Source organism: Tachyglossus aculeatus, chromosome 14, assembly GCF_015852505.1.
Source record: "Tachyglossus aculeatus isolate mTacAcu1 chromosome 14, mTacAcu1.pri, whole genome shotgun sequence".
NCBI lineage: Eukaryota > Metazoa > Chordata > Mammalia > Monotremata > Tachyglossidae > Tachyglossus > Tachyglossus aculeatus.
In genome coordinates this window covers 57252153-57277544 of record NC_052079.1, presented here as the reverse complement: position 1 = coordinate 57277544, position 25392 = coordinate 57252153, and the positions used below count along the sequence as shown (strand labels likewise).

Genomic DNA, 25392 nt, shown 5'->3' with positions numbered 1-25392 from the left:
TGAGCCCACTGTTGGGTAGGGACCGTCTCTATATGTTGCCAACTTGTACTTCCCAAGTGCTTGGTACAGTGCTCTGCACACAGTAAGTGCTCAATAAATATGATTGATTGATTGATTGATTGTACGTACCTCTCCCCCTTCTAGACTGTGAGCCCACTGTTGGGTAAGGACTGTCTCTATATGTTGCCAACTTGTACTTCCCAAACGCTTAGTCCAGTGTTCTGCACACAGTCACCGCTCAATAAATATGATTGAATGAATGAATGAATTTATTACTTTATTTATTTTATTTGTACATATTTATTCTATTTATTTTATTTTGTTAATATGTTTCGTTTTGTTGTCTGACTCCCCCTTCTAGGCTGTGAGCCCACTGTTGGGGTAGGGACCGTCTCTACATGTTGCCAACTTGGACTTCCCAAGCGCTTAGTACAGTGCTCTGCACACAGTAAGTGCTCAATAAATATGACTGAATGAATGAATGAAAAGCAATGCCTCTGCTGAAGTAGAAGCCGGGGGAAGGGCGTTGGGGGGGGCGGGGCAGTGAGAAATGAATCGGTGCGAGGGCACAGTCGAATGCCCAGATAATAATAATAATAATAATAATAATAATGGCATTTGTTAAGCACTTACTATGTGCAAAGCACTGTTCTAAGCGCTGGGGGGGATACAAGGTGATCAGGTTGCCCCACATGGGGCTCACAGTTTTAATCCCCATTTTGCAGATGAGGTAACTGAGGCCCGGAGAAGTGAAGTGACTTGCCCAAAGTCACACAGCTGAAAATTGGTGGAGCCGGGAGGTAGCTGAGGCAAAGAGAAGTGACTTGTCCAAGGTTATACAGCAGACAAGTGGTGGAGTGAGGATCAGAACCCAGGCTCTCTGACTCTCAGGCCTGTGCTCTTTTCCATTAGGTCACGCTGCATTAAGTGCTTACTATATATCAAGCACTGTACTAAGCCCTGGGGCAGATACAAGATAATCCAGTCCCACATGGGGCTCGTAGTCTTGGTAGGAAGAAAAAAAGGTTTTGAAACCCCATTCTGCAGCTGAGGGAACTGAGGCCCAGAGAAGTGAAGTGACTTGCCCAAGGTCATACAGCAGTACGAGGCGGAGCCGGGATTGGGACTCAGGTCCTCTGTCTCCCAGGGCCGGGCTCTTTCCACTAGGCCTCACTGCTACTCAACCAGAGGCCACGTGTAATAATAATAATAATAATAATAATACTAATGGCATTTATTAAGTGCTTACTATGTGCAAAGCACTGGTCTAAGCACTGGGGAGGATACAAAATGATCAGGTTGTCCCACGGGGGGCTCACAGTCTTAATCTTCATTTTACAGATGAGGTAACTGAGGTCCAGAGAAGTTAAGTAATAATAATAATAATAATAATGGCATTTGTTAAGCGCTTACTATGTGCAAAGCACTGTTCTAAGCGCTGGGGAGGTTACAAGGTGATCAGGTTGTCCCACAGGGGGCTCATGGGGGGCTTAAGTGACTTGCCCAAAGTCACACAGCTGACAATTGGCGGAGCTGGGATTTGAACCCATGACCTCTGACTCCAAAGCCCGGGCTCTCTCCACTGAGCCACGCTCCTTCTCCTTACACACTGTACAATGGGGACAGAGGGACATTTTGGCTCTCTGGGCCTCAGCTTTCCCCCGGGCAATGGGGAGAAGGTTAGAGATCTCTGCTCTTATTATACGCTCCTACCTCAATCCCAGGTCTGCGGTCTGCTTGTGTGAGAGACTTTTTTGTGGGTAGAGAACGTGTCCACCAACTCTGTTCTACTGTACTCTCCCAAGTGGTTAGTACAGTGCTCTGTACGCAATAAGTGCTCAAGAAGCAGTGTGGCCTCTGAGAAGGAGGCCTGTATATATGTATATATGTATGTATTTATTACTCTATTTATTTATTATTTTATTTGTACATATTTATTCTATTTATTTTATTTTGTTGATATGTTTTGTTTTGTTTTCTGTCTCCCCCTTCTAGACTGTGAGCCCACTGTTGGGTAGGGATCATCTCTATATGTTGCAAACTTGTACTTCCCAAGCGCTTAGTACAGTGCTCTGCACACAGTAAGCGCTCAATAAATGATTGAATGAATGAAGGAGCGTGGCCTAGTGGATAGAGCCCGGGCCTCGAAGTCACAAGGACCTGGGTTCTAATCCCGGCTCGCCACGTGTCTGCTGTGTGACCTTGGGCAATTCACTTTACTTCTCCGTGGCTCAACTCCCTCATCCATAAAATGGGGATTAATAATAATAATAATAACAACAATAATAACGGTATTTTTTAAGCGCTTACTATGTGCCAAGCACTGTTCTAAGTGCTGGGGGAGATACAAGGGAATCAGGTTGTCCCACATGGGGCTCACAGTCTTCATCCCCATTTTAAAGATGAGGGAACTGAGGCACAGAGAAAATAAGGGACTTGTCCAAAGTCCCACAGCTGATAAGTGGCAGAGCTGAGATTAGAACCTCCTTCCCTTCCCCAAGCACCTGTATATATGTATATATGTTTGTACATATTTATTACTCTATTTATTTATTTATTTATTCTACTTGTACATATCTATTCTATTTATTTTATTTTGTTAGTATGTTTGGTTTTGTTCTCTGTCTCCCCCTTTTAGACTGTGAGCCCACTGTTGGGTAGGGACTGTCTCTATATGTTGCCAATTTGTACTTCCCAAGCGCTTAGTAGAGTGCTCTGCACATAGTAAGCGCTCAATAAATACGATTGATGATGATGATGATGATTAGAACCCATGATCTCTGACTCCCAAGCCCAGGCTGTTGCCATTAAGCCATGCGGCTTCTCTGATTAAAACTGTGATTCCCATGAGGGACACGGACTGTGTCCAACTTGATTAGTTTGTATCTACCCCAGCGCTTAGAACAGTGCCTGGAACGTAGTAAGCGCTCCACAAATACCATAAAAAAAATACGATTCATTACTAAGTGTCAGGAAGAATTGTGAGTCTTTCGGAAGAAAGGGTCCAGAAAATTTCAAATTGTCATTCCTCCATCTCTGCCTAGAAGACGGGTGACACTTTTCCTTCACTGGCTCACCAGCTCAGATAATCACAAGACCGGGAAGCTAATTCTCTTAAAGGCCTTGTCCTCCATTAAAAATAGCAAGATTGTGATCATTCCTTCCTATCAGATTTTATTCTCCCTTGACAGCTTATTTCGTTTGTTTTCTTTCTATGCTTTAAAACAATCATTCTGCAACGCCTAAACGTTCGGTGCGTTCCAAATGAAAGGACACAATTCTTCAAGCCACCGTCAGTCCCACATTATCTTCCCAACTTGTAATTTTCATTTTAGGGGCTGGCTATGAAGACACTTGCACCGAGGGCGTAAATAGCATTTAAGTTCGGGAAGCTTTAATGAAACTAATCGGCTGTTTACCAAATGAAGGTCCTTGTCAACTGCTTCACACAACCAGCGTACAAGCAGAAACGGTGGGTAGGAAAGAAAATTGAGGTTTCGCATCTGGCAGGGTAATTCGAGCGCTTTGGCTGTCAAGGGGAAACTTCACCTAAGAAGCTAGGGAGATATGCTGTTGGGCACGGATTCATTCTACAAAGACTCCGAGGCCTCATTTTCCCATCGCCGGCTTTATAGAAAAACAGGAAATAAAGGTGAGGGGTCAGCGAAACTTCTGTCCAGTGGACAGTGACCGTGTTTCCGGGCTTTCCTAGCAGCGTCGTTGAATGTGCTAATAACAATAATTGTGGTACTTGTTAAGCGCTTACAATGGCACTGTACTAAGCGCTGGGGTAGTCCCTTCTAGACTGTGAGCCTGTTGTCGGGTACGAACCATCTCTATATGTTGCCGACTTGTACTTCCCAAGTGCTTAGTACAGAGCTCTGGACACAGTAAGCGCTCAAAAAATATGATTGAATGAATGGGGCAGATCCAAGATAATTGGGTTGGAAACGTTTTCTGTCTCACGTGGCGTTCGTGGTCTTAATCCCCATTTTACAGATGAGGGAACTGAGGCACAGAGAAGTGAAGCGACTTGCCCAAGGTCACACAGTAGACAAGTGGCAGAGCCGGAATTAGAACGCAGGTCCTAACGTCCAGAGGCTTGGCACGTGAATGCCGACAAAGTCAAAGGTATGCGCTTAGTACAACGTGCTGCACCCAGTGGGACCAATAAAAACCATTCCCATCAATCAATCAATCAATCAATCAGTGGTATTTATTGAGGGCTTACTGTGAGCAGAACACTGTACTAGGTGCTTGGGAAAGCACGATACCGCAGAGTTGGGAGACGCCATCCCTATCCACAACGAGTGGCGTGGCCTATTGGATAAACCACGGGCCTGGGGGGGCAGAAAGACGTAGGTTCTAATCCCGACTCCGCCGCTTGTCTGCTGAGCCGTGACCTTGAGCAAGTCACCTCACTTTTCTGGTCCTCAGTGACCTCATCAGTAAAATGGGACTTTATGCCTCATGTGGGGACACAGACCGTGGCCTATTGGCAAGACTTGTACTTCCCAAGCGCTTAGTACAGTGCTCTGCACACAGTAAGCACACAGTTAGAGAAGCAGCGTGGCTCAGTGGAAAGAGCCCGGGCTTTGGAGTTAGAGGACAGGGGTTCGAATCCCAGCTCCGCCACATGTCTGCTGTGTGACCTTGGGCAAGTCATTTAACTTCTCTGAGCCTCAGTTGCCTCATCTGTAAAATGGGGATTCAGACTGTGAGCCCCACGTGGGATAACCTGATCCCTTTGTACCCCCCCAGCGCTTAGAACAGTGCTTTGCACATAGTAAGCGCTTAACAAATGCCAACATTATTATTAGTAGTAGTAGTAAGCACTCAATAAATACGACTGAATGAAGAACATGGGTTGAGGAATCAGAGGAGTCAGGTGGTAATCCCAGCTCTGCCACTTGATTGCTGTGTGACCTTGGGTAAGTCACTTCACTTCCCTGGGCCTCAGTCCCCTCATCTGTAAAATGGGGATTGAGACTGTGAGCCCCATGTGGGACAGGGACTGTGCCCAACCTCATTACCGTCTATCAACCCCAGTGCTTAGAACAGTGCGTGGCACATTTTAAGCGCTTAACAAATACCATAATTTCTATTATTATTATTGTTATTTTGTATCTACCCCAGTGCTCAGTAGAGTGCCTGGCACATAGTGCTTAACAAAAACCGTAATTTAAAGAAGGAGGTGACTTGCAACATTCTGTTCAACCGAGAGAAGAAAAACATCAAAGGGCTGAATTCTAGGAGACGGAGATAATTACCCAAATCACAGGCAGTGACTCCGGCATGAAAGCACACACACACATTTGGAACAGAGGGAGACACAACAAACTTAGCTACTCTTAGGTATGAGGAAACATTCTTCTCTAGGACTGATAAGAGTTTGCCGACTGTAAATATACCTACGGCTTAACTGGTAAAGGAAAAATGAAAGGATAAAAATGTCACCTATAAGAGTTTCAAGCCCACTCTATTTTGTCTGCTGCACTCTCTAAAAATCAGAGTTTCAAGCCCACTCTATTTTGTCTGCTGCACTCTCTAAAAATCATCATCCACGGTATTTACTGAGCACTTACGGTGTGCAGAGCACCACGCTACTAAGCATTTGGGAGAGTACAATACAACAGAGAAGCAGCGTGGTTCGGTGAAAAGAGGCCGGGCTTTGGAGTCAGAGTTCATGGGTTCGAATCCCGGCTCCGCCAACCGTCAGCTGCGTGACTTTGGGCAAGTCACTTAACTTCTCTGTGCCTCAGTTACCTCATCTGTAAAATGGGGATTAAGACTGTGAGCCCCATGTGGGACAACCCAATCACCCTGTAATTTCCCCAGTGCTTAGAACAGTGCTTTGCACGTAGTAAGTGCTTAATAAATGCCATTAAAAAAAAAACACAAAAAAAACCCAGAGTTGAACCGTTCAAGGAAGACGGACTTTAAAAGTGCATGCCCATCTTTTCAAAACCCTCACACCAATGGACACAAGTCCATTATTGACAACCAGTGATTTTGTTTAGCAGTAGCTAACGACCTTAAGCAGGCTTTTTGAGGGAATCAAGCCTTTCGGTGCTTTAATGAATATTTATTGAGCACTTATGCCTTGTGGTGCATTGTACTAAGTGCTTGGGAGAATACAACAGAGGATACAACAGATCCATGATCCCTGCCCACACGTGAGTTCCATGTCTATCAACTCTATTGTGCTGTGCCCAGCCAAGCGCTTAGTGCAGTGCTCTGCACACAGTAAGCGCTCAATAAATACAACTGAATGAACTTCACTTCTCAGGGCCTCCATTCCCTCACCTGTAAAATGGGGATGAAGACCGTGAGCCCCGTGCGGGACAGGGACTGTGTCCAACCTGACAACCTTGTAGCTACGCCAGCGCTTAGTACAGCGTGTGACTCATAATACTCGTTTAACAAAGACCATTAAAAAAAACGGAACAGAAAACTAAGCTCCAACAGAAAACCTGTCGCCTAAGATGGAAAAGAAAATGACGGTAGCTCAAGAGTCACGTGATTGTAGCTCCTGCCCACAGTGAGCTAGGGTCCCATTTCACTCCACATTGTTGTTGGCGACGGGGATGCGGATCCAGTTACTTGTGTTCCTGCTGAGAAGCTTCTGGGAACCACCCTAAGCTCTTCTCCTTAGCACACCCCTCAACACAGACAATACCTTCTTGGTTTTTGCAAGAAGGGTGAATACTTCACCCATACTTCATGCTGCTGCCCGGATTATCTTTGTCCAGAAACGCTCTGGGCATATCACTCCCCTCCTCAAAAATCTCCAGTGGCTACCAATCAATCTGCGCATCAGGCAGAAACTCCTCACCCTGGGCTTCAAGGCTGTCCATCACCTCGCCCCCTCCTACCTCACCTCCCTTCTCTCCTTCTACAGCCCAGCCCGCACCCTCCGCTCCTCCACCGCTGATCTCCTCACCGTACCTCGCTCTCGCCTGTCCTGCCATCGACCCCCGGCCCACATCATCCCCCGGGCCTGGAATGCCCCCAATCCCTCTGCCCATCCGCCAAGCTAGCTCTCTTCCTCCCTTCAAGGCCCTGCTGAGAGCTCATCTCCTCCAGGAGGCCTTCCCAGCCTGAGTCCCTTCCTTCCTCTCCCCCTCGTCCCCCTCTCCATCCCCCCCATCTTACCTCCTTCCCTTCCCCACAGCACCTGTATATATGTATATATGTTTGTACATATTTATTACTCTATTTATTTATTTATTTATTTTATTTGTGCAGATCTATTCTATTTATTTTATTTTGTTAGTATGTTTGGTTTTGTTCTCTGTCTCCCCCTTTTAGACTGTGAGCCCACTGCTGGGTAGGGACTGTCTCTATATGTTGCCAATTTGTACTTCCCAAGCGCTTAGTACAGTGCTCTGCACATAGTAAGCGCTCAATAAATACGATTGATGATGATGATGAATTAAGCCGGCAGAAACCCCAAGCCTCTCTTCTCCGTACCCCAACAAGGCTCCAGTTAGGACTGATCACACCCAACGTGGTCAAGTGGATAAGGGATATTGGGGTCGGTTGCACAAATCTCACTGGGATTCTTTTTTCCCTTCAAAAACATTGAGGACATATTGCCCCACTCCTCAAGATCCCCCAGTGGTTTCCTATCCACCCCTGCATCAAACGGAAACTCCTCAACTATGGCTTTAAAGCTCTCAATCACCTTGCCTCCTCCTACCTCACCTTGCTACTCTCCTCTAACCCAGCCGGCACACTTCACTTCTCTAGTGATAACCTTGTCACTGTCCCTCCATCTCATCTGTCTTGTCACTCACCTCTCGTCCACGTCCTGCCTCTGCCCTGGAACCCCCTCCCTCCCACAGACAATGATCTCCCTCCCTTCAAAGTCTTACTGAAGGTCCATCTCCTCCAAGAGGCCTTCCCTGACTAAGCCTTCCTTTCCTCTTCTCCCACTTCCGTGTCACCCTGACTTGCTCCCTTTATTCACATCCCCCCAGCCCCACGGCGCTTACGTCCATATCTGTCATTGATTTATTTTATATTAGTGTCTGTTTCCTCCTCTGGACTGTAAGCTCATTGTGGGCAGGGCATGTGTCGGTTCATTGTTCTACTGCACTCTCCCAAGCGCTTTGTACAGTGCTCTGCACATAGTAAGCGCTCAATAAAAAAACTGTCTGACTGGGAGATGGCGCCGCCAGGCACGGCCTTCGGCAAATTTGCTCTGAGGGGGCCTTTTTCCAGAATTAAAAAGGAAGGGTTCCAACTTCTTCAAATTCTTCACGTGTTTCTGGGCTGCGTCAGCCTCCTCGTTGGAAAGCCCTGGCAACTCTTTAGAGTTCTTGGTGGCTTTGAAGCAGAAAAAATCCTTCAGTACAAACTGGCACGCCTCAGGTACTTCACAGGAAATTGGGGCTTTCCTCCGTTTTCCTCCTGCGGCTGCCTTGGATGTGAACCGACCATCCGGGCTCTATTTTCTACCTTGGGAAGCAGCGTGGCTTGGGGAAACGGCCCGGGCCCGGGGGGTTGGAGGGCCTGGATTCTAATCCCGGCTCTGCCACTTGGCCACTGTGTGAACTTGGGCGAGTCACCTGGTTCGCTTAGTGGCATGACCCAGCGCTTAGAACAGTGCTTGGCACATAGTAAGTGCTCAACAAATACCATCATCACCAGGGCCTAATGGATAGAGCCAGGCCGGGAGTCAGAAGGTCACGGGTTCTAATCTCAGCTCTGCCGCTTGTCTGCTGTGAGACCTTGGACAAGTCACTTAGCTTCTATGGGCCTGTTACCTCACCTGAAAAATGGGGATTAAGACGGTGAGTCCCTTGGGTGGGACAGGGACCACGTTCAACCCAATTATCCTGTATCTACCCCAGAGCTTGAAACAGTGCCTGGTCCTTAGTAAGCGCTTAATGCATTATTATTATTATTCTCTGGACCTCAGTTTCCTCATCTGTAAAATGGGGAATTAAATCCTACTCCCGGCTAGTTGGATTGTGAGCCCCGTAGAGGACGGGGACTGCACGCAGCCTGATTACTTTTATCTACCCCCAACTTTTAGTACAGTGCTTGGCACGTAGTAAGTGCTTAAGAAATGTTGTAATTAAGTAATTATGAGATTGAGAAACAAGGGGCAGAGAAGGCAATGCAGCGAATGAAATGGCAAATTTAGCTAGACTTCGACTTTCATAGCGGTTGGCGGAATTAGCTTCATTCGGACAGAAGAACACAGCACCACACCAAGTTCCCAGGCTTTTACGAGTCGAGTTCTTAATGCATGGAACTTTAACAGAATAGTCGCTATGGGAGAGGTTATATTTCCATGATGGGTTTTCCTAACAACACAGGAAGAGAATGGAAAACATCCATAACTGTAAAAACCTAAATGGTAATTATTTTCTAAAGCTAAATATAGGAGGCTTAGCATTTACTGCTGTTTAAATCCCCCAAAATCTGTGGGCAGGATCAAGAACTTCCTTTATACAATGACTAATCAATCAATCAATGGTATTTACTGAGTGCTTGCTATGTGCTGAACACCATACTAGGCGATTGCGAGAGCACAGTACAAGAGAAGCAGAATGGCTTGGTGGATAATAATAATAATAATAATGGCATTTATTAAGCGCTTACTATGCGCAAAGCACTGTTCTAAGTGCTGGGGAGGTTACAAGGTGATCAGGTTGTCCCCCGGGGGCCTCACAGTCTTAATCCCCATTTTACAGATGAGGTCACTGAGGCACAGAGAAGTTAAGTGACTTGCCCAAAGTCACACAGCTGACAGTTGGTGGAGCCGGGATTTGAACCCATGACCTCTAACTCCACAGCCCCTGCTCTTTCCATTTAGCCATGCTGCTTCTCTATAAAACATGATAGAACAAGACCCTGGAAATCAAAAGGACCTGCGTTCTATCCTGGCTCTGCCACATGTCTGCTGAGTGACCTTGGGCAAGTCACTTAACTTTTCTGTGCCTCAGTTCCCTCACCTGTAAAATGGGGATTAAGACTGTGAGCCCCATGTGGGAGATGGACTGTGTCCAACGTGATTATCCTGTATTTCCTCCAGCACTTAGAGTAGTGCCTAAATGCTTCATTAACTCTAATCCCAGCTCCGCCACTTGTCTGCCGTATGATCTTGGGCATGTCACGTCACTTCTCTGTGCCTCATTTACCTCATCTGTAAAATAGGGATTAAATCTTCCTCTCTCTGACTTAGACTGTGAGCCCTATGTGGGACAGGGATGCATCAAGCAAAAACTCCTCAGCCTGAGCTTCAAGGCTGTCCATCCCCTCGCCCCCTCCTACCTCACCTCCCTTCTCTCCTTCTCCAGCCCAGCCCGCACCCTCCGCTCCTCTGCCGCCGCTAACCTCCTCACTGGGCCTCGTTCTCACCTGTCCCGCCGTCGACCCTCGGCCCACGTCCTCCCCCTGGCCTGGTATGCCCTCCCTCCGCACATCCGCCAAGCTCGCTCTCTTCCTCCCTTCAAAGCCCTACTGAGAGCTCACCTCCTCCAGGAGGCCTTCCCAGACTGAGCCCCCTTTTTCCTCTCCTTCTCCCCACCCCCCTTCTTCCTTCCCCGCCCCACAGCACTTGTATATATGTTTGCACAGATTTATTACTCTATTTTACTTGTACATATTTACTATTCTATTTATTTTGTTAATTATGTGCATCTAGCTTTACTTCTATTTATTCTGATGACACCTGTCCACAAGTTTTGTTTTGTTCTCTGTCTCCCCCTTCTAGACTGTGAGCCCATTGTTGGTTAGGGACCGCCTCTATATGTTGCCGACTTGTACTTCCCAAGCGCTTAGTACAGTGCTCTGCACACAGTAAGCGCTCAATAAATACGATTGAATGAGTGAATGAATGAATGAATGGTGTTGAACCTGATTATCTTGTATCTACCCCAGTACTCAGATCAGGGCCTGACAGATACGTTAAAAAAAAATACCAGAACACAAAACAAAAAAAAGCATTCTCTGCCCACAGCGAGCTATCAGGCTAGATGGAGAAAGACAGACATAAATAGAAATAGATAAATTGTGGACGTAAGTCCTGATTTAAGCAGAACGTCAAACACACCAGGGAGGGTTTCCTAAAAGCCGTTATAGTGGGGTGGGGATGTCTTTCTAATCTGGGGACTAGTTCCAATTCCATAACCGTTGGCCGTCTATCACCTGCTGAGAGAGGTCCGTGTAGAGGTCCGTGTTTTCCGAAGGAAATGAGATCACCTATCTTTCAGCTCCTCTGACGGGGGGGTCACGTGCACAAAAGACCCCAGTGACACTTGGTCGAGTTTCCCTCCGCCCTGGCACATAGTAATCACTTAACAAATACCACAGTTATTTTGATGATGATAAAATAAACCCAGGCACCATTTTTTAAAGAACCCCGAGTCTTGGGTAATTCAATAAGCTCTGGAACCCCAAAATGTGAAATTTAATACCTGACCCTCTTTGGGTCAGCTAAAGTGAGACACCCCGTTTCAGAAATGCTCTTCCTGAGCTATTGCCTAACTTCTATCAAGTTCAGACATAAAATATTTACCTTGGAGCAACCCAAACCCTAATTTATTCATCTGAGTCAGCGAACCATTCGCTCAGCCTTCTAATCTTTGGGCATTAAGTATGAGGTCGCCCCTTGTTGGGACGTCACAGAGGAAACGCGGGTACAAGGCAATGTCGGGCGAGGGCTTGAGGAGCCATATTAAATGGACGGGTTCCTGACTCCAACCACCCAAAGAAGGCGAGGTCTCAGAGAACTTTCTTCTTCCCAATGAAACATACCAGGCCCGAACCAAGATCATCTGAGTCTTGCCGCTCCCTCTAAAACCAGATGCTTCAGATGAAACTCCCCTCGATTTCACGTCCAAAAGACCACTGCTCTCACCGTCTCCAGAGTCCTACTGAAATAATCTCCCCTTCAAGAGGCCTTCCCTGATCCCTCCCTTACCTAGTTGCCCTCCCGTCTGCACCGCCCAGGCGTTTACCCTTAAAGCACTTTGATTTTCACCTCGCTCTCACAGCACGCTCGTATTCATTCATTCATTCAATCGTATTTATTGAGCGCTTACTGTGTGCAGAGCGCTTACTATGTGTCAAGCACTGTTTTAAGTGCTGGGGTAGATCCAAGCTAATCAGCCTGGACACAGTCCCTGTCCCACGTGGGGCTCATGGCCCTAATCTTTATTATACAGATGCGGGCACTTGAGCACAGAGAAGTGAAGTGACTTGCCCATGGTCACTCAGCAGACGAGTGGCAGAACCAGGATTCGAACCCTGGCCCTTCTCACTCCCAGGCCCAGGTTCTCTCCACTAAGCACAGTTCTAGCTGTAAGAGAAATGGCAATCGTGCCAGAAATAAAGACGCGCTGGGATTTTCTAGCCAGGGCACCTGATTGTTTCAGCGTTTTAAGGACTGCTCTGGAGATGTCAAGGCATCTCATCTTCCCTGGCGGCAATTCTGAATTCTTCACGGGCTGCCCGCCGTTCAATCCAAATATTGTCAAATGCAGGCGTTGTTAAGTTCACTTCCCAAGCCCTGACAGCCCTAAGATCTTTCTGCATGCCTGCCAGCACAACGAGAAAGGTTCCGTTTTCATTTGCGTAACGAATATCCTCCGCCATTAAACCTATTGGGCAGAATCCCAAAATCGTGCCAAAACGGCATTTTTCACCAGCCGGGGAACTGACGCCCTAAGAGCAGATGCTCGTAATCTAAGTTAAACATTTCCCTATTGTACGATTCGAAGAGGAACACATAATAGAGGAATAAAGGTATACGGGTGAATGGGTTTGTTTCCTTTATCAAATAACCGTAGGCCAAGGCCATCTGAGCTCTCTGGAGATCTTGAGAAAGAACTAATCCTGCCATTCAGGGAATCTTCTAGATTGTGATGAAAGGACATTGTCCTGTCAAAGGAAGTTGTTGGTTCTAATAATCCTCCATCATCTGTTTATCATCTTACATTAGCCTCTTCTTTCCTTTCTAACACAGTTGGTGGTATCTCTCTAGTAGTGGTTTAATCCGTTATACTACTAATTTCTGCTCAAATGTACAATGTTTTGTCAACTTACTGATACACTAGGATAGCATTGAGGCCTAGTGGAAAGCGCCTGAGCCTGGGACTCGGAGGTCCTGGGTTCTAATCCCGGCTCCGCCAGTTGCCTGCTTTGGGACCCTGGGCAAGTCACATCACTTCTCTGTGCCTCAGTTACCTCATCTGTCAAATGGAAATTAAGACTGTGAGCCCCATGTGGGAGAGGGACCGTGCCTAACCTGATTTGACTGTGTCGATTCCAGCACTTTAGAAGGTGCTTAACAAATACCTCCATGACTATTATTAAATACCACCACTTCAGCTTCCTCAACTGTAAAATGGGAATTCAAAACCTGCCCTACTAAGACTGTGAGCCCCATGTGGGCCAGGGACTATATCTGAACCTGATTATCTTGTATCTAGCCCAGTGCTTAGTACAGTGCCTGGCACACAATAAGCTCTTAAATATTATTATTATTACTATTGTTAGTTCCCCTGGACTGTAAGCTCCCTCTAGACTGTAAGCTCATTATGGGCAGGAAATGTGTAGGCCAATTCAATCCTATTTATTGAGCTCTTACTGTGGGCAGAGCACTGTACTAAGGCTAATTCTGTTGCAGTGTCCTCTCCCAAGCGCTTAGTACAGTACTCTGCACACAGTAGCGCACAGTCTTCTAGACTGTGATCCCGCTGTTGGGTAGGGACCGTCTCTATATGCTGCCAACTTGTACTTCCCAGGCGCTTAGTACAGTGCTCTGCACACAGTAAGCGCTCAATAAATATGATTGAATGAATAGTAAGTGCTCAATAAATACCACATTGATTGACTGATTGATTGATTATTATTAGGGGCAAGTGACCCATGGTTAATGTAGTGTTCATTCACTCATTCTATAGCATTTATTAAGCACTGTGTGTAGAGCACTGCACTAAGTTCTTGGGAAAGTGCAATACAACAATAAACAGTGATACTCCCTGCCCACAATGAGCTCACAGTCTAGAGCGGGGGAGAAAGACATCAATACAAATAAATAAAATGACATAAGTGCTGTGGGCCTGGGGGAGGGGGGAGAGCAAAGGGAGCAAGTCAGGATGACGCAGAAGGGAATGGGAGATGAGGAAAGGTGGGGCTTAGGCTGGGAAGGCTTCCTGGAGGAGACGTGCCCTCAACAAGGCTCTGAGAAGGTGGGGAGTCTGTAGGATTTGAGGAGGCAGGCCGTTCCAGGCCAGAGGCGGGACGAGGGTCGGGGTCGGCAGCAAGATGGAGGCACAGTAAGAAAGTGAGCACAAGAGGAGCCCAATGTGCAGGCTGGGTTAGAGAAGGAAAGAAGCGAGGTAAGATAGGAGGGGAGGGAAGGTGATGGAGAGGTTTAAAGCCAATGGTGCCACTGCAAAACTCCACCATTTGTTTTGTTTTCTGTACTCTACTCCTGCCCTCCATCTCCCCCTCCACATGCCTCCTCTTTGGTGGTGGGAGACTAGGTGAGGAGAAGAAAAGGGGAGGAAAAAAGTGGAGAAACAGGGGGACCCCCTTCCTGACACTGAGGTGTGTGTGCCGTTCCAGCTGTGGGATGCCTGTACCCTAAAGATCGGGTCTGCGTTGACTCAGCCTGGTGTTAAAGGCAACTTGGGCCCCTGGATTCTCAGTTTTCTTCCTTCCGCCCCACCCCGGGGGCTGTCAGATCTCACAGCCACCACGGGTTCAGCCGGACTTTTTTCCACAGTCCAGAGCTACATGTGCGTAGCGGCGGGGCGCCGAAAGCATGGGGACAGGTGTTCCTGGGACACAAGAGAAGGTGACTCAACCCCTACACCCAGCTCAATCAATCAATCAATCAATCGTATTTATTGAGCGCTTACTGTGTGCAGAGCACTGTACTAAGCGCTTGGGAAGTACAAGTTGGCCACATATAGAGACAGTCCCTACCCAACAGTGGGCTCACAGTCTAAAAGGGGGAGACAGAGAACAAAACCAAACATACTAACAAAATAAAATAAATAGAATAGATATGTACAGGTAAAATAAATAAATAAATAAATAGAGTAATAAATAGCTCAGACCCTAGGACTCGTACTATGCATTATACTCGTTACCGATCTCCTCTGAAAACGGACGGTTTGAATCTGTGACTAAACTCTTCTGAACCAATGAGTCATCGCCTCTTAGGAAACTAATCTTCTAGTCAGTGCTGAAGACTTGAGAGTCTTTGGGGAAAAAAAGCTTTTCCCGCCACTGAACTGTCATATCCTGCTATTAAAACTCTAGGAGAAGCAGCATGGCCCTGGTGGAAACAGCTAGGGACTGGAAGTCAGAAGGACCTGGATTCTAATCCCGGCTCTGCCACTTATCTGTTGGGCAATTTAGGAGAGTCACTTCACTTCTCTATACCTCAGTTACCTTCTCTGCGAAACGGGGATTAAGACTGTGAGTTCCATGTGGGACAGGGACCGTGTCCAACCTGAGTAGCTTGTGTCAACTTCAGCGCTTAGTACAGTGCCTAGCACATAGGAAGCGCTGAACAAATACCATGAAAATAATATGCCTCATAATAATAATAATGGCATTTATTAAGCACTTACTATATGCAAAGCACTGTTCTAAATGCTGGGGAGTTTACAAGGTGATCAAGTTGTCCCACGTGGGGCTCACAGTTTTGATCTCCATTTTACAGATGAGGTAACTGAGGCACAGAGAAGTTAAGCGACTTGGCCAAGGTCACACAGCTGACAAGTGGTGGAGCCAGGATTTGTGACTGATGATCTCTGACTCCAAAGCCCGTGCTCTTTCCACTGCGCCACGCTGTACGTAGATTCAGAACTGGTCCGGGGCTCTCAGCATCGTGTCCCTTCCTGGTTAAATGGCTCCAGGTGCTATCCATCTTTATTTGTTTCTGGGATTCACTTAGCCACTAATAGCTTTAATCCCGGGACACACTGAGCCTCTCGGGAAAGCATCTGGGCCACGCCCTAGTGGGATTTGAAGGAAGGCGTTGAGTAGACGGAACATCCCCGGGGCAAAACGTGGGCCCCGTGGGCTCCCAAATTCGACCCAAAGGCTGGGCGAAAGTGGAGAACATAATTCAGAGGCAAAATAGCCGCACCCTGCCCAATCCCATGTCCTAAATACCTGGGATTGGGACAACACAAAGTAGTGCAGATTTAAGAGTAAAAACATCAAGTCCAAGGAACGCATCATCTACTGTTCTCTACACTGCCTTACTCGGATCCTGGGCCCTGTGGGAACCTTCATAGAAGAAGCCTTAACCCAATGCCTCTGTCACGCCTTTAACTGGATTGGAAGAGTTGCAATAGTACATTAATTGATAGATTGATTGATTGATTTCAACAATCCTTGGCATTTATTGAGTGCCTACTGTGTGTAGAGCACTGTACTAACTGTTTGGGAAAATACAGTAAGATAGAGTAGGTAGACACGTTCCCTGCCCACAGGTCTATTAAACACAACTGCCCGCAAAGGGCTAGCTGGGAGTTGGACATTTACAGGTAGGAGAAGTACAAATGATTGATTGATTGATGAGATATATGTCAATCTGCATTTCTGAAACCCCATAAAACACATCTGCTTTTGGCCACCATGCCCTTCGCGTCCCAACCTCGTGCCCACCTCAAAGGCTGGCATTGCCCATCTTACCTTGTTATAGTACTGCACTTGAACTGAATGCCACTGACCGTCGCTGACCCCTCCGGAGACCGCCGGGGTGACCGTTGTCGTGGTCTCACCTGCAAGGTGGGAATTCAGATTCCCCAAGGAGAAACAATTACCATGCAGTCCGACTAACCCGGTTCCACAATCGGAAGAAGGAAATCTACCCTCTGCACCGATGACTCCAACCCTGAGGGAACCTACGGGCATTTTGTGGTGCTGTACTATGGAACAAGTTAATTTCTCCTTCTTGACAGCAGAGCAGCTAGAACGTGAGAATTTTTTTTTGGAAAAAAAATTAGTTTCTATTTAAGTGTGATTGAGTGGTGGTCCACCCTCTGTGAATTCCTTGATGGTGTTGAGGATAAAAGTTGATCTGGATCACTGGAACTGTGAGCTCATTATGGGCAGAGAATGTCTCTGCTAATTCTGCCATATTGTCCTCCCAACTAAACCATCCAGTTTCTATTATGGCACCTCGTCCTGGCCCACAGCCTGATATAGTGCAACCCATCATAGAACGTTCCCGCCAACAGCCGTGGCCGTCCCCTGAACCTCGGTCTTTCCTACTCGTAATAATAATTGTGGTATTTGTTAAGCCCTTACTGTGTGCCAGGCATTGTACTAAGCCCTGGGGTAGATTCAAGGTAATCGGGTTGGATAGAGTCCCTGTCCCACCTGGGGCTCCCAGTTTTATATGAGAAGCAGCATGGCGTAATGGATAAAACACGGGCCTGGGAGTGAGAAGGACTTGGATTCTAATCCTGGCTCCACCACTTGACTGCTGGGTGACCTTGGGAAAGTCACTTCACTTCTCTGGACCTCAGTTCCCTCATCTGTAAAATAGCGAATGAGACTGTGAGCCCCACAAGGGACAGGGACTGTGTCCAGCCGATTTGCTTGTATCCACCTGGAGCCTAGTACAGTGTCTGGCACATAAGCGCTTAACACATACCATCATTATTATTAATCCCTATTTTACAGATGAGGAGGAGACCCAGACAAGTGAAGCCACTTGCCCAAGATCCCATGGCAGACAAGCGGCAGAGCCGGGATTAGAACCCAGGTCCTCTGTCCTCTCAGGCCCGAGCTCTATCCCCTAGGCTACGCTGCGTCCCCAAGGTTGTCTCTGGCCCTAGCCCGACTCCTCTAAATACGGTGATGCAGCCGAATGGGGCCAACGCTCGCCCAAGGAACTGAGCTCCGTCCGTGAGTGGTAACTCCAGCACTCTAACCTGCCGCACTTTGCCAGGTCTCTAATTACGTGGTCAAACTTTGAAGGCGTGAGGAGAGAGATCTCACATCGCACATGCCCCCAGACAGGCCAGCAACTGACTCAAATCGCAACTTGGGCCCGTAGTGAGGAACAACTTTAAAACTCGCTCCTTCATCGCCTACCTCCTCGGGGTGGGGGTGGGGGGTTACTTTCCGATTCAGGTTTCAACAGGCAGAGGGAGGCTGACAGAGAGCCACGCTGAAGTGGCTGAGCATGGGATCGCACCATTTCAGTTCCTAATTTACCCTTCCCTCCACCTTGTAAAAATGACTCTACTGTGAGTATTCAAAAAGAGAAATGAAACGCCCCAGTTGAAAAGCTTCAAAGGGCTGAGGAACGGCACTTCCGACATTTCGACAGGCCTGGCCCGTTTCAGCTTCATGACACTGGGTCTGGCCTCTTTTGGCGCTGATTTAATAACAACAACAACAACAATGATCATCATCACCATTATTATTATAACTGTCAAGCGCTTAGTACAGTGCTCTGCACACAGTAAGCGCTCAATAAATACAATTGATGAATTATGGTGCTTGTTAAGTGCTTATTATGTGCCGGATGCAGTTCTAAGCGCTGGGGTAGATACAACGTAATCGGATTGGACATGGTCCCTGTCCCACATGGGGCTCACAGTCTTACTTCCCATTTTACAGATGAGGTAACTGAGGCACAGAGAAGTGAAGAGATTTGCCCAAGCCATACAGCAGATAAGTGGTGGAGCTGGGATTAGAACCCAGGTCCTTCTCACTCCCAGGGCCATCCACAGACACATTCCCTTAGGCTGGAGGCAGGGTCAGGCTGACCTCCCCCGGCCCCAAGCAGCTCATGTCCCTGGCCTCCCGGGCTTCCAGGAGAAATGTACCATTTTCTGAGGGAGCGGGGCGGCTCTTTTTGGCTCTAAACTGAGGCCTGGAGACGTGAAGTGACTTGCCCACGGTCACACAGCAGGCAAGAGGAAGATACTAATAAAACCTTGTGATGCTTAAGACACCGAGCAGAGTCGATACTGGGGAGACTCACGGTCCTTTCAATCCAGGATTTGGCATCTGATGGAGGTAAAAGGATCCCGGGAGAAACCGTTTAATAGTTGCTCACCCGGATGGCTTCCTGGCTTTTCAATTTAGGGATGGCCCACCCGACAACCCATCAATCGCATTTATTGAACGCTTACTGTGTGAAGAGCACTGTACTGAGTGCTTGGGAGAATACAATATACCAATATAACAGACACACTTCCTGTCTACAATGAGCTGACAGTCTAGAGGGGGAGACTGACATTAGCATAAATAAAAAAATTACAGTTATGGCCATGAGTACTGTGAGGCTGGGAGAGGGGAATGAGTAAAGGGAGCAAGTTAGGGCAACGCAGAAAGGAAGAAGGGAGTGGGAGAAAAAGAAAAGAGGGCTTAGTCAAGGAATAAAGGGAGAAAATCAGGATGACGCAGAGGGAGCGGGAAACAAGGAAATGAGGGCTTAGTCAGGGAAGGCTCCTAACTCTACCCTCCCCATCCTTAACTTTCCTTCTAGTAATTCATTACCCAAACCCCTCTTGAACCTGCCTGATAATGTTTCTCCTGCCCAGCTTTCCCATGGGAACACATTCCCTATTCTTACCTCCCGCTGTGTGATGGTACACTTCCATTTAATTGGCTTGACCCTCCTACTTTCAGGCTGAGTGGTTTGCCCCCTCAATCTCGGGTTGTGGGATCCGATGCACCCCAATTTCAGGTTCCCCCTGCTCATCCCAGGCCTGGTTTTCTAAACTTCCCCTTGGTTCTAATTAGAGCCTGGGTTCTAATCCCAGATCTGCCACTTATCTGCTTTAGGACCTCGGGCACATCACTTCACTTCTCTGTGCCTCAGTTCCCTCATCTGTTCATTCATTCATTCAATCATATTTATTGAGCGCTTACTGTGTGCACAGCACTGTACTAAATGCTTGGTAAGTACAAGTCGGCAACATATAGAGATGGTCCCGACCCAACAACGGGCTCACAGTCTAGAAGGGGGAGACAGACAACAAAACAAAACATGTAGACAGGTGTCAAAATCGTCAGAACAAATAGAATTAAAGCTATAAGCACACCATTAACAAAATGAATGGAATAGTAATGGGGATTAAGACTGTGAGCCCCATGTGGGACAGGGACTGTGTCCAACTTGATTAGCCTGTGTCTTTCCCAGTGCTTTGAACAGAGCTTAACACAGAGTTAAGTGCTTAACAAATACCATCATTTTTTAAAAATTTCTCATTAGTACTGTCTCTATTTGTGCACCTGCAATTCAGTTGTGCCTGAAACTGCCTAATTTCTAAGGGGCCTTTCATGCTTCTGTAATCTGGCCCACAATTAAACACAAGCACAGAAAGAAAGGCCACAGCCCGACACCTTGGCCATCACGGGATAGGTCCAGTCCTCACCCAACATCCAGAAATTGAGCTAGAGAGGACGAGGCCAAAACCTGAAACTCTAATTTCTCCCCAGGACCAGGAGGACTGGGGTGTCTCATGGATTTCCCCCCAAAATCTGCGAGCCCCATGAGGAGCAGGGACTGTGTCCAACCTGATTAGCTTGTATCCACCTTAGAACAGTGCCTGGCACATAGTAAGTGCTTAACAAATACCATAAAAAGAATAACCAGGGCAGCAAATTGCACAGCCCTGAGTCTATCTCCTAGCCAAGGATATGGGGTTATGGCAACTTGGTTAGGATGTAAACTAAAGTTCCAGGAAAGCCATGACTTTCAAACAGAACTCAGACAACCTGGGGCATTTCACCCAAGGAACACTGTTATTACAGTATTTGTTAAGCATTTACTATGTACCAAGCACTGTTCTAAGCGCTGGGGTAGATACAAGGTAATCAGATGGTCCCACGTGGGTAATCCTCATTTTGCAGATGAGGTAACTGAGGCATAGAGAAGTTAAGTGACTTGCCCAAGGTCACAGAGCAGACAAGTGGCGGAGCCGGGATTGGAATCCACGTCCTCTGACTCCCAAGCCTGTGCTCTTTCCACTAAGACACGCTACTTCTCTCACCATGATTCTCCTGGCCCTGCAAAGCAAACGTTAAGTACAATCAACGCAAGCACAACAACTTGCCATATCTCAATCAGTCAATCCATTGAAGGTATCCGTTGACTATCTGTTCAGGGTGAAGTGCTCGACTTTAGAGTTTGGGAGAATATGACAAAAGCAAGAAACAGGTTCTTTGCCCCTAAGGACTGGGAGATAGAGGATTGAATAAAAATAATTTGTACACAATGGGAGCAGGAGGAAGAACAAGGATAATTACGGTAATATTAATTATGGTATTTGATAAGCGCTTACTATGTGTCAAACACTGTTCTAATCACTGAGTACGTACAAGTTAATCAGGCTGGACACAGTCCCTGTTCCACATAGGGCTCACGGTCTATGCAGAAGGGAGAACAGGTACTGAATCCCCATTTCGCAGTTGAGGAAACTGAGTCACAGAAAAGTGAAGTGACTTGCCCAAGGTCACCCACTGTGGGCAAGTGGCAGATCTGGGATTAGAACCCAGATTCCCTGATTCCCAGGCCTGTGCTCTTTCCACTAGGCCAGGCTGGCATTTTACTATTTACAAAATAATAAAATAATAATAATAATAATAATGGTATTTGTTAAGCGCTTACTATGTGCAAAGCACTGTTCTAAGCACTGGGGAGGTGACAAGGTGATCAGGTTGTCCCACGTGGGGCTCACACTTTTAATCCCCATTTTACAGATGAGGTAACCGAGGTACGGAGAAGTTAAGTGACTTGCCCAGAGTCACACAGCTGACAGTTGGCGGAGCTGGGATTTGAACTCATGACCTCTGACTCCAAAGCCCGTGCTCTTTCCACTGAGCCACGCTGCTTCTCAACACAAAATGTCTACACTATGATGGACTTTTGATGGCTAAAACGGGAAATTAATTTTTACTAATTATTCCGAAGAAATAGCTAGGATTGGGCCCATTCTAAAAACACAAAAACTCTGGGGCGGGAAGGGGGAGGAGGAGGGAGTTGTGACACGTTGATATCTTCAGTGTTAGAAGTGAACTGTTCCTTGGATCTATGGCAAGAACGTATGATCAGACTGTATTCAACCAATTAAATCTCTCCCTTCCTCCTCTCTTTCATCCCTTCAATCGTTTTTTATTCATTCCTCTCCATACCTCTCTCCTCCTCCGCAGATCTTCAGCACAACTAGTTCAAAAGGAAAGTAGAGTCCTTTGTCCTGGGCCTATCACTCTTTCTGACACATTTTAACCGCACTGTCCATTTTCAAGTAACAATTCAAATTGTGTCTTCATCGGGCACGATCTGCGCTCTTGTTTAATAGCGCTGGGGTGCGCAGGCTCCTTTTAATATAAGATCCACACTCTTATTTAACTTCCCCTTGACGTCTGGGCTCTTTCTATACAAGATTCCTCATCCCGCGTGGACAGGCCGCGGTGACGGGGGGAAAGATTTAAAGCCGTTTTAGGGAACAAGGCTGGTCCAGGAAGCTCTGGAGAGATGAGTGGGAAAGGTAGCCAAAGAAATGCCTTACCTGCAGAGAACGTAAGCTGGATTTGCTCTTCGATGATCTCCAGAGCAATAAAGTCATGCTTCTCATTGAAACGTCCATTGTACAGAAGAAGAGCGTTTCTCTCCCGGGTAGCAAACCTGGAATACAAAGGCAGGCCCACATTTCATGTTTAATGAGCTCCCAACTGACGGGTTTACAATCGGTTCTCTCGGAGAAAAGAGGCCGCCTACCAATGACAACTCTCACTGGACAGGGCCGAAGAATGAGCTATTGTGCTTCGGGAAATGAATGGCGGTTTAAGCTTTCAGCCCAGCCATTGGCTATTCTTCCCACTGAACCTTGACAGGCCATAAAAACGGATTGGTGATGTGCTTTCTGGAAGTAGCAAATCATAAAATCTACAAGGGAATTTGGCCAAGGCACTGTAAACAATTTGCAGGGGGTTTCGCCCCTGGGGCTTAGGATTCCCAAATCATTACTTGGTCAACTAAGAAACCGGGCTCTAACTGCTGAACCAGAATTTGTGTTTGTTTGTTTTTTCCTCTTGAGTGAGAATCTCCCACGAAGGACATCTTTGGGACGTTCGGCATTTCAGGAGGAAGCGGAGCTAAAGCTAAACAAAAGCCAATAAAGATGGTTACATCCGTAAAAGCTGATACAATGTTTTTGGCGGGGGGGGGCAAGAGGGAATTTCAAATTCCCTCCTGCCAAACCCCTCCCCCAAAAAATTTCAGCAAAAATGAATTCTGACACATCTGACAACCTTCCAGACTCCCTTAACAGTGACCTCCTATCTCTAAGTTCTATTGCTCAGCAAAGAGTGAGAGAGTACCAGTGGTCTCCTCTGTTTTCTTTATTGCTGGTCCGATTCCAAATCCTAGAGGACTAATAGTAATAATAAAAAATAATAAGAATTGTGGCATTTGTTAAGTGCTTACTATGTGCCAGGGACTGAACTAAGCCCTAGGGTGGACACAAGCAAACGAGATTGGATATGGAGCCTGTCTCACATGGGGCTCACAGTCTTATGCCCCATTTTACAGATGAGGGAATTGAAGCCCAGAGAAGTGAAGTGACTTGTCGAAGGTCATCCAGTCGACAAATGGTGGTGCCAGAATTAGAACCCAGGTCCTTCTGCCTCCCGGGCCTGTGCTCTATCTACTGGGCCTCCTGCTTCTCTAAAACAGCTCTGGAGTTCATCAATCCTGTAGTCCCCATGGGTCTGAAGTAGTGGGGTGTATAGAAGAGGTGGGGTGTGTGCCCAATTCCCCGAGGAAGGTGGGGCAGGGTCAGACCCGGGTTACGGGGAAATGGGCCTCGGCCAGAGGCTGGCACGGTCAGCCAAGATATCCTGGTGGTGGCACATGGGCTAATTCTGGCCCCCAGGTATTGTGGCAAAATCATATTCATAGTGCGAGAAATGAAGCCTGCGTGACTTTACATGGAAACATAATCCATGAATGACACCGGGCATTGGGAAATCCACCTCCTATTGTGGGAAAAGTGCCTATTGGAATGTTAAATACACTAATTTCAAATAGCTTATGGGAGAACTAATTACTTTCTGTTAGGACAAAAGCATCATCAATACACAGACCCCCAGCGAGATACAAGGAACTCAGTTCAGCTAAATATGACGCTTCCTGGGTAGAAATTTCCTTCATCATACTGACATAATTGCAACCAATTTCCCCTAGGACTTGAAACCAAAAGCCAAAGCACAAGGGAACTATCTTGAAAGTCGTGGTAAGGGGGTTCTGGGTCACTAGTCAGTCCTAGTGGGTTTTGTGTGCGTGTGTTTGTGCGTGTGTATGTGTGTGGGGGGGTGAGAGGGAGAGAGAGAGAGAGAGAGAGAGAGAGAGAGAGAGAGAAAGAGAGAGATGGTAAAGCACCTCCCTTATCCATGATAAAAGAGCAACTGTGAGGGTATAAGCAACAGCTTGCTGGGTCCATGTGGCAAATCAGGTTGGACACAGTCTCTGTCCCACATGGGGCTCACAGTCTCAATCCCCATTTTACAGATGAGGTAACTGAGGCACAGAGAAATAAAGTGACTTGCCCAAAGTCACACAGCAGATGCAAGGCAAAGTCGGGATGAGAAACCATGGCCTACTGACTCCGAGGCCCATGCTCAAATCCACTATGCCATGCTGCTTCTCCTCATCCATCCTCAAGAAATAAGAGGGAAGAGAGGGACAGAACAGGGTGGAGAGGAGGAAGGGAAAGAAGAGATTCATGGCAGAGGAGTGGGAAGAAATCATCATTATGCTATTTATTGAGCACTTACTGTGTGCAGAACACCGCACTAAACGCTTGGGAGAGTAAAATGCAGCAGAGTTGGTAGACACATTCCCTGCCCACCAGGAGCTTCCAGAGCACTTAGAACAACACTCTACACACAGTAGGAGCTCAATCGGCACTAGTAACTGTCTGATTGAAGAGCAAAATAGAGGACAGCAGATAAGAAGGGAGGGAAAGGGGAAGGAAATTACTGGAATGGCAGCTGCCCCATTCCTTTCTCAATAAATGATATTTACCAGACAGTCAGTTTAGATGTGTGTTGGGTGTGGCATCCTCCAGTGGTCTATTTTATTTCAAGTTATGGAAACTCGTCGGCTCCTAAAAGGTTGCACGTGGTTCTTAGCTGCTAAAGATACAGGGACTCTGCCAGCAGGAATATGTTAGAAAAGCAGCGTGGCCTAGTGGAAAGAGCCCGGGCCCAGAAGTCAGAGGACCCAGGTTCTAATCTTGGCTCTGCCACTTATCTGCTGTGTGACCTTGGGTCAGTCACTTCATTCCTCTGGGCCTCAGTTGCCTCATCTGAAAAATAGGGGGTCGATACCTGTTCTCCCTCCTACTTGGACTGTGAGCCCCATGTGGGACCTGATGATTT

The 25392-nt window shown here is 47.1% G+C and overlaps 1 protein-coding gene across 1 annotated transcript in view; it reads right to left on the bottom strand.

The window, feature by feature from the left end:
- Positions 1–25392, bottom strand: part of CELSR1 (cadherin EGF LAG seven-pass G-type receptor 1) — a 181305-nt gene that overhangs the window by 65854 nt on the left and 90059 nt on the right. The window contains exons 4-5 of the mRNA XM_038756093.1: positions 22521–22636; positions 16678–16766 (exon numbers count right to left, since the gene is read on the bottom strand). Of these exons, the coding sequence (XP_038612021.1) occupies positions 16678–16766; positions 22521–22636 (205 nt within the window). The remainder of the gene's footprint in view (positions 1–16677; positions 16767–22520; positions 22637–25392) is intronic.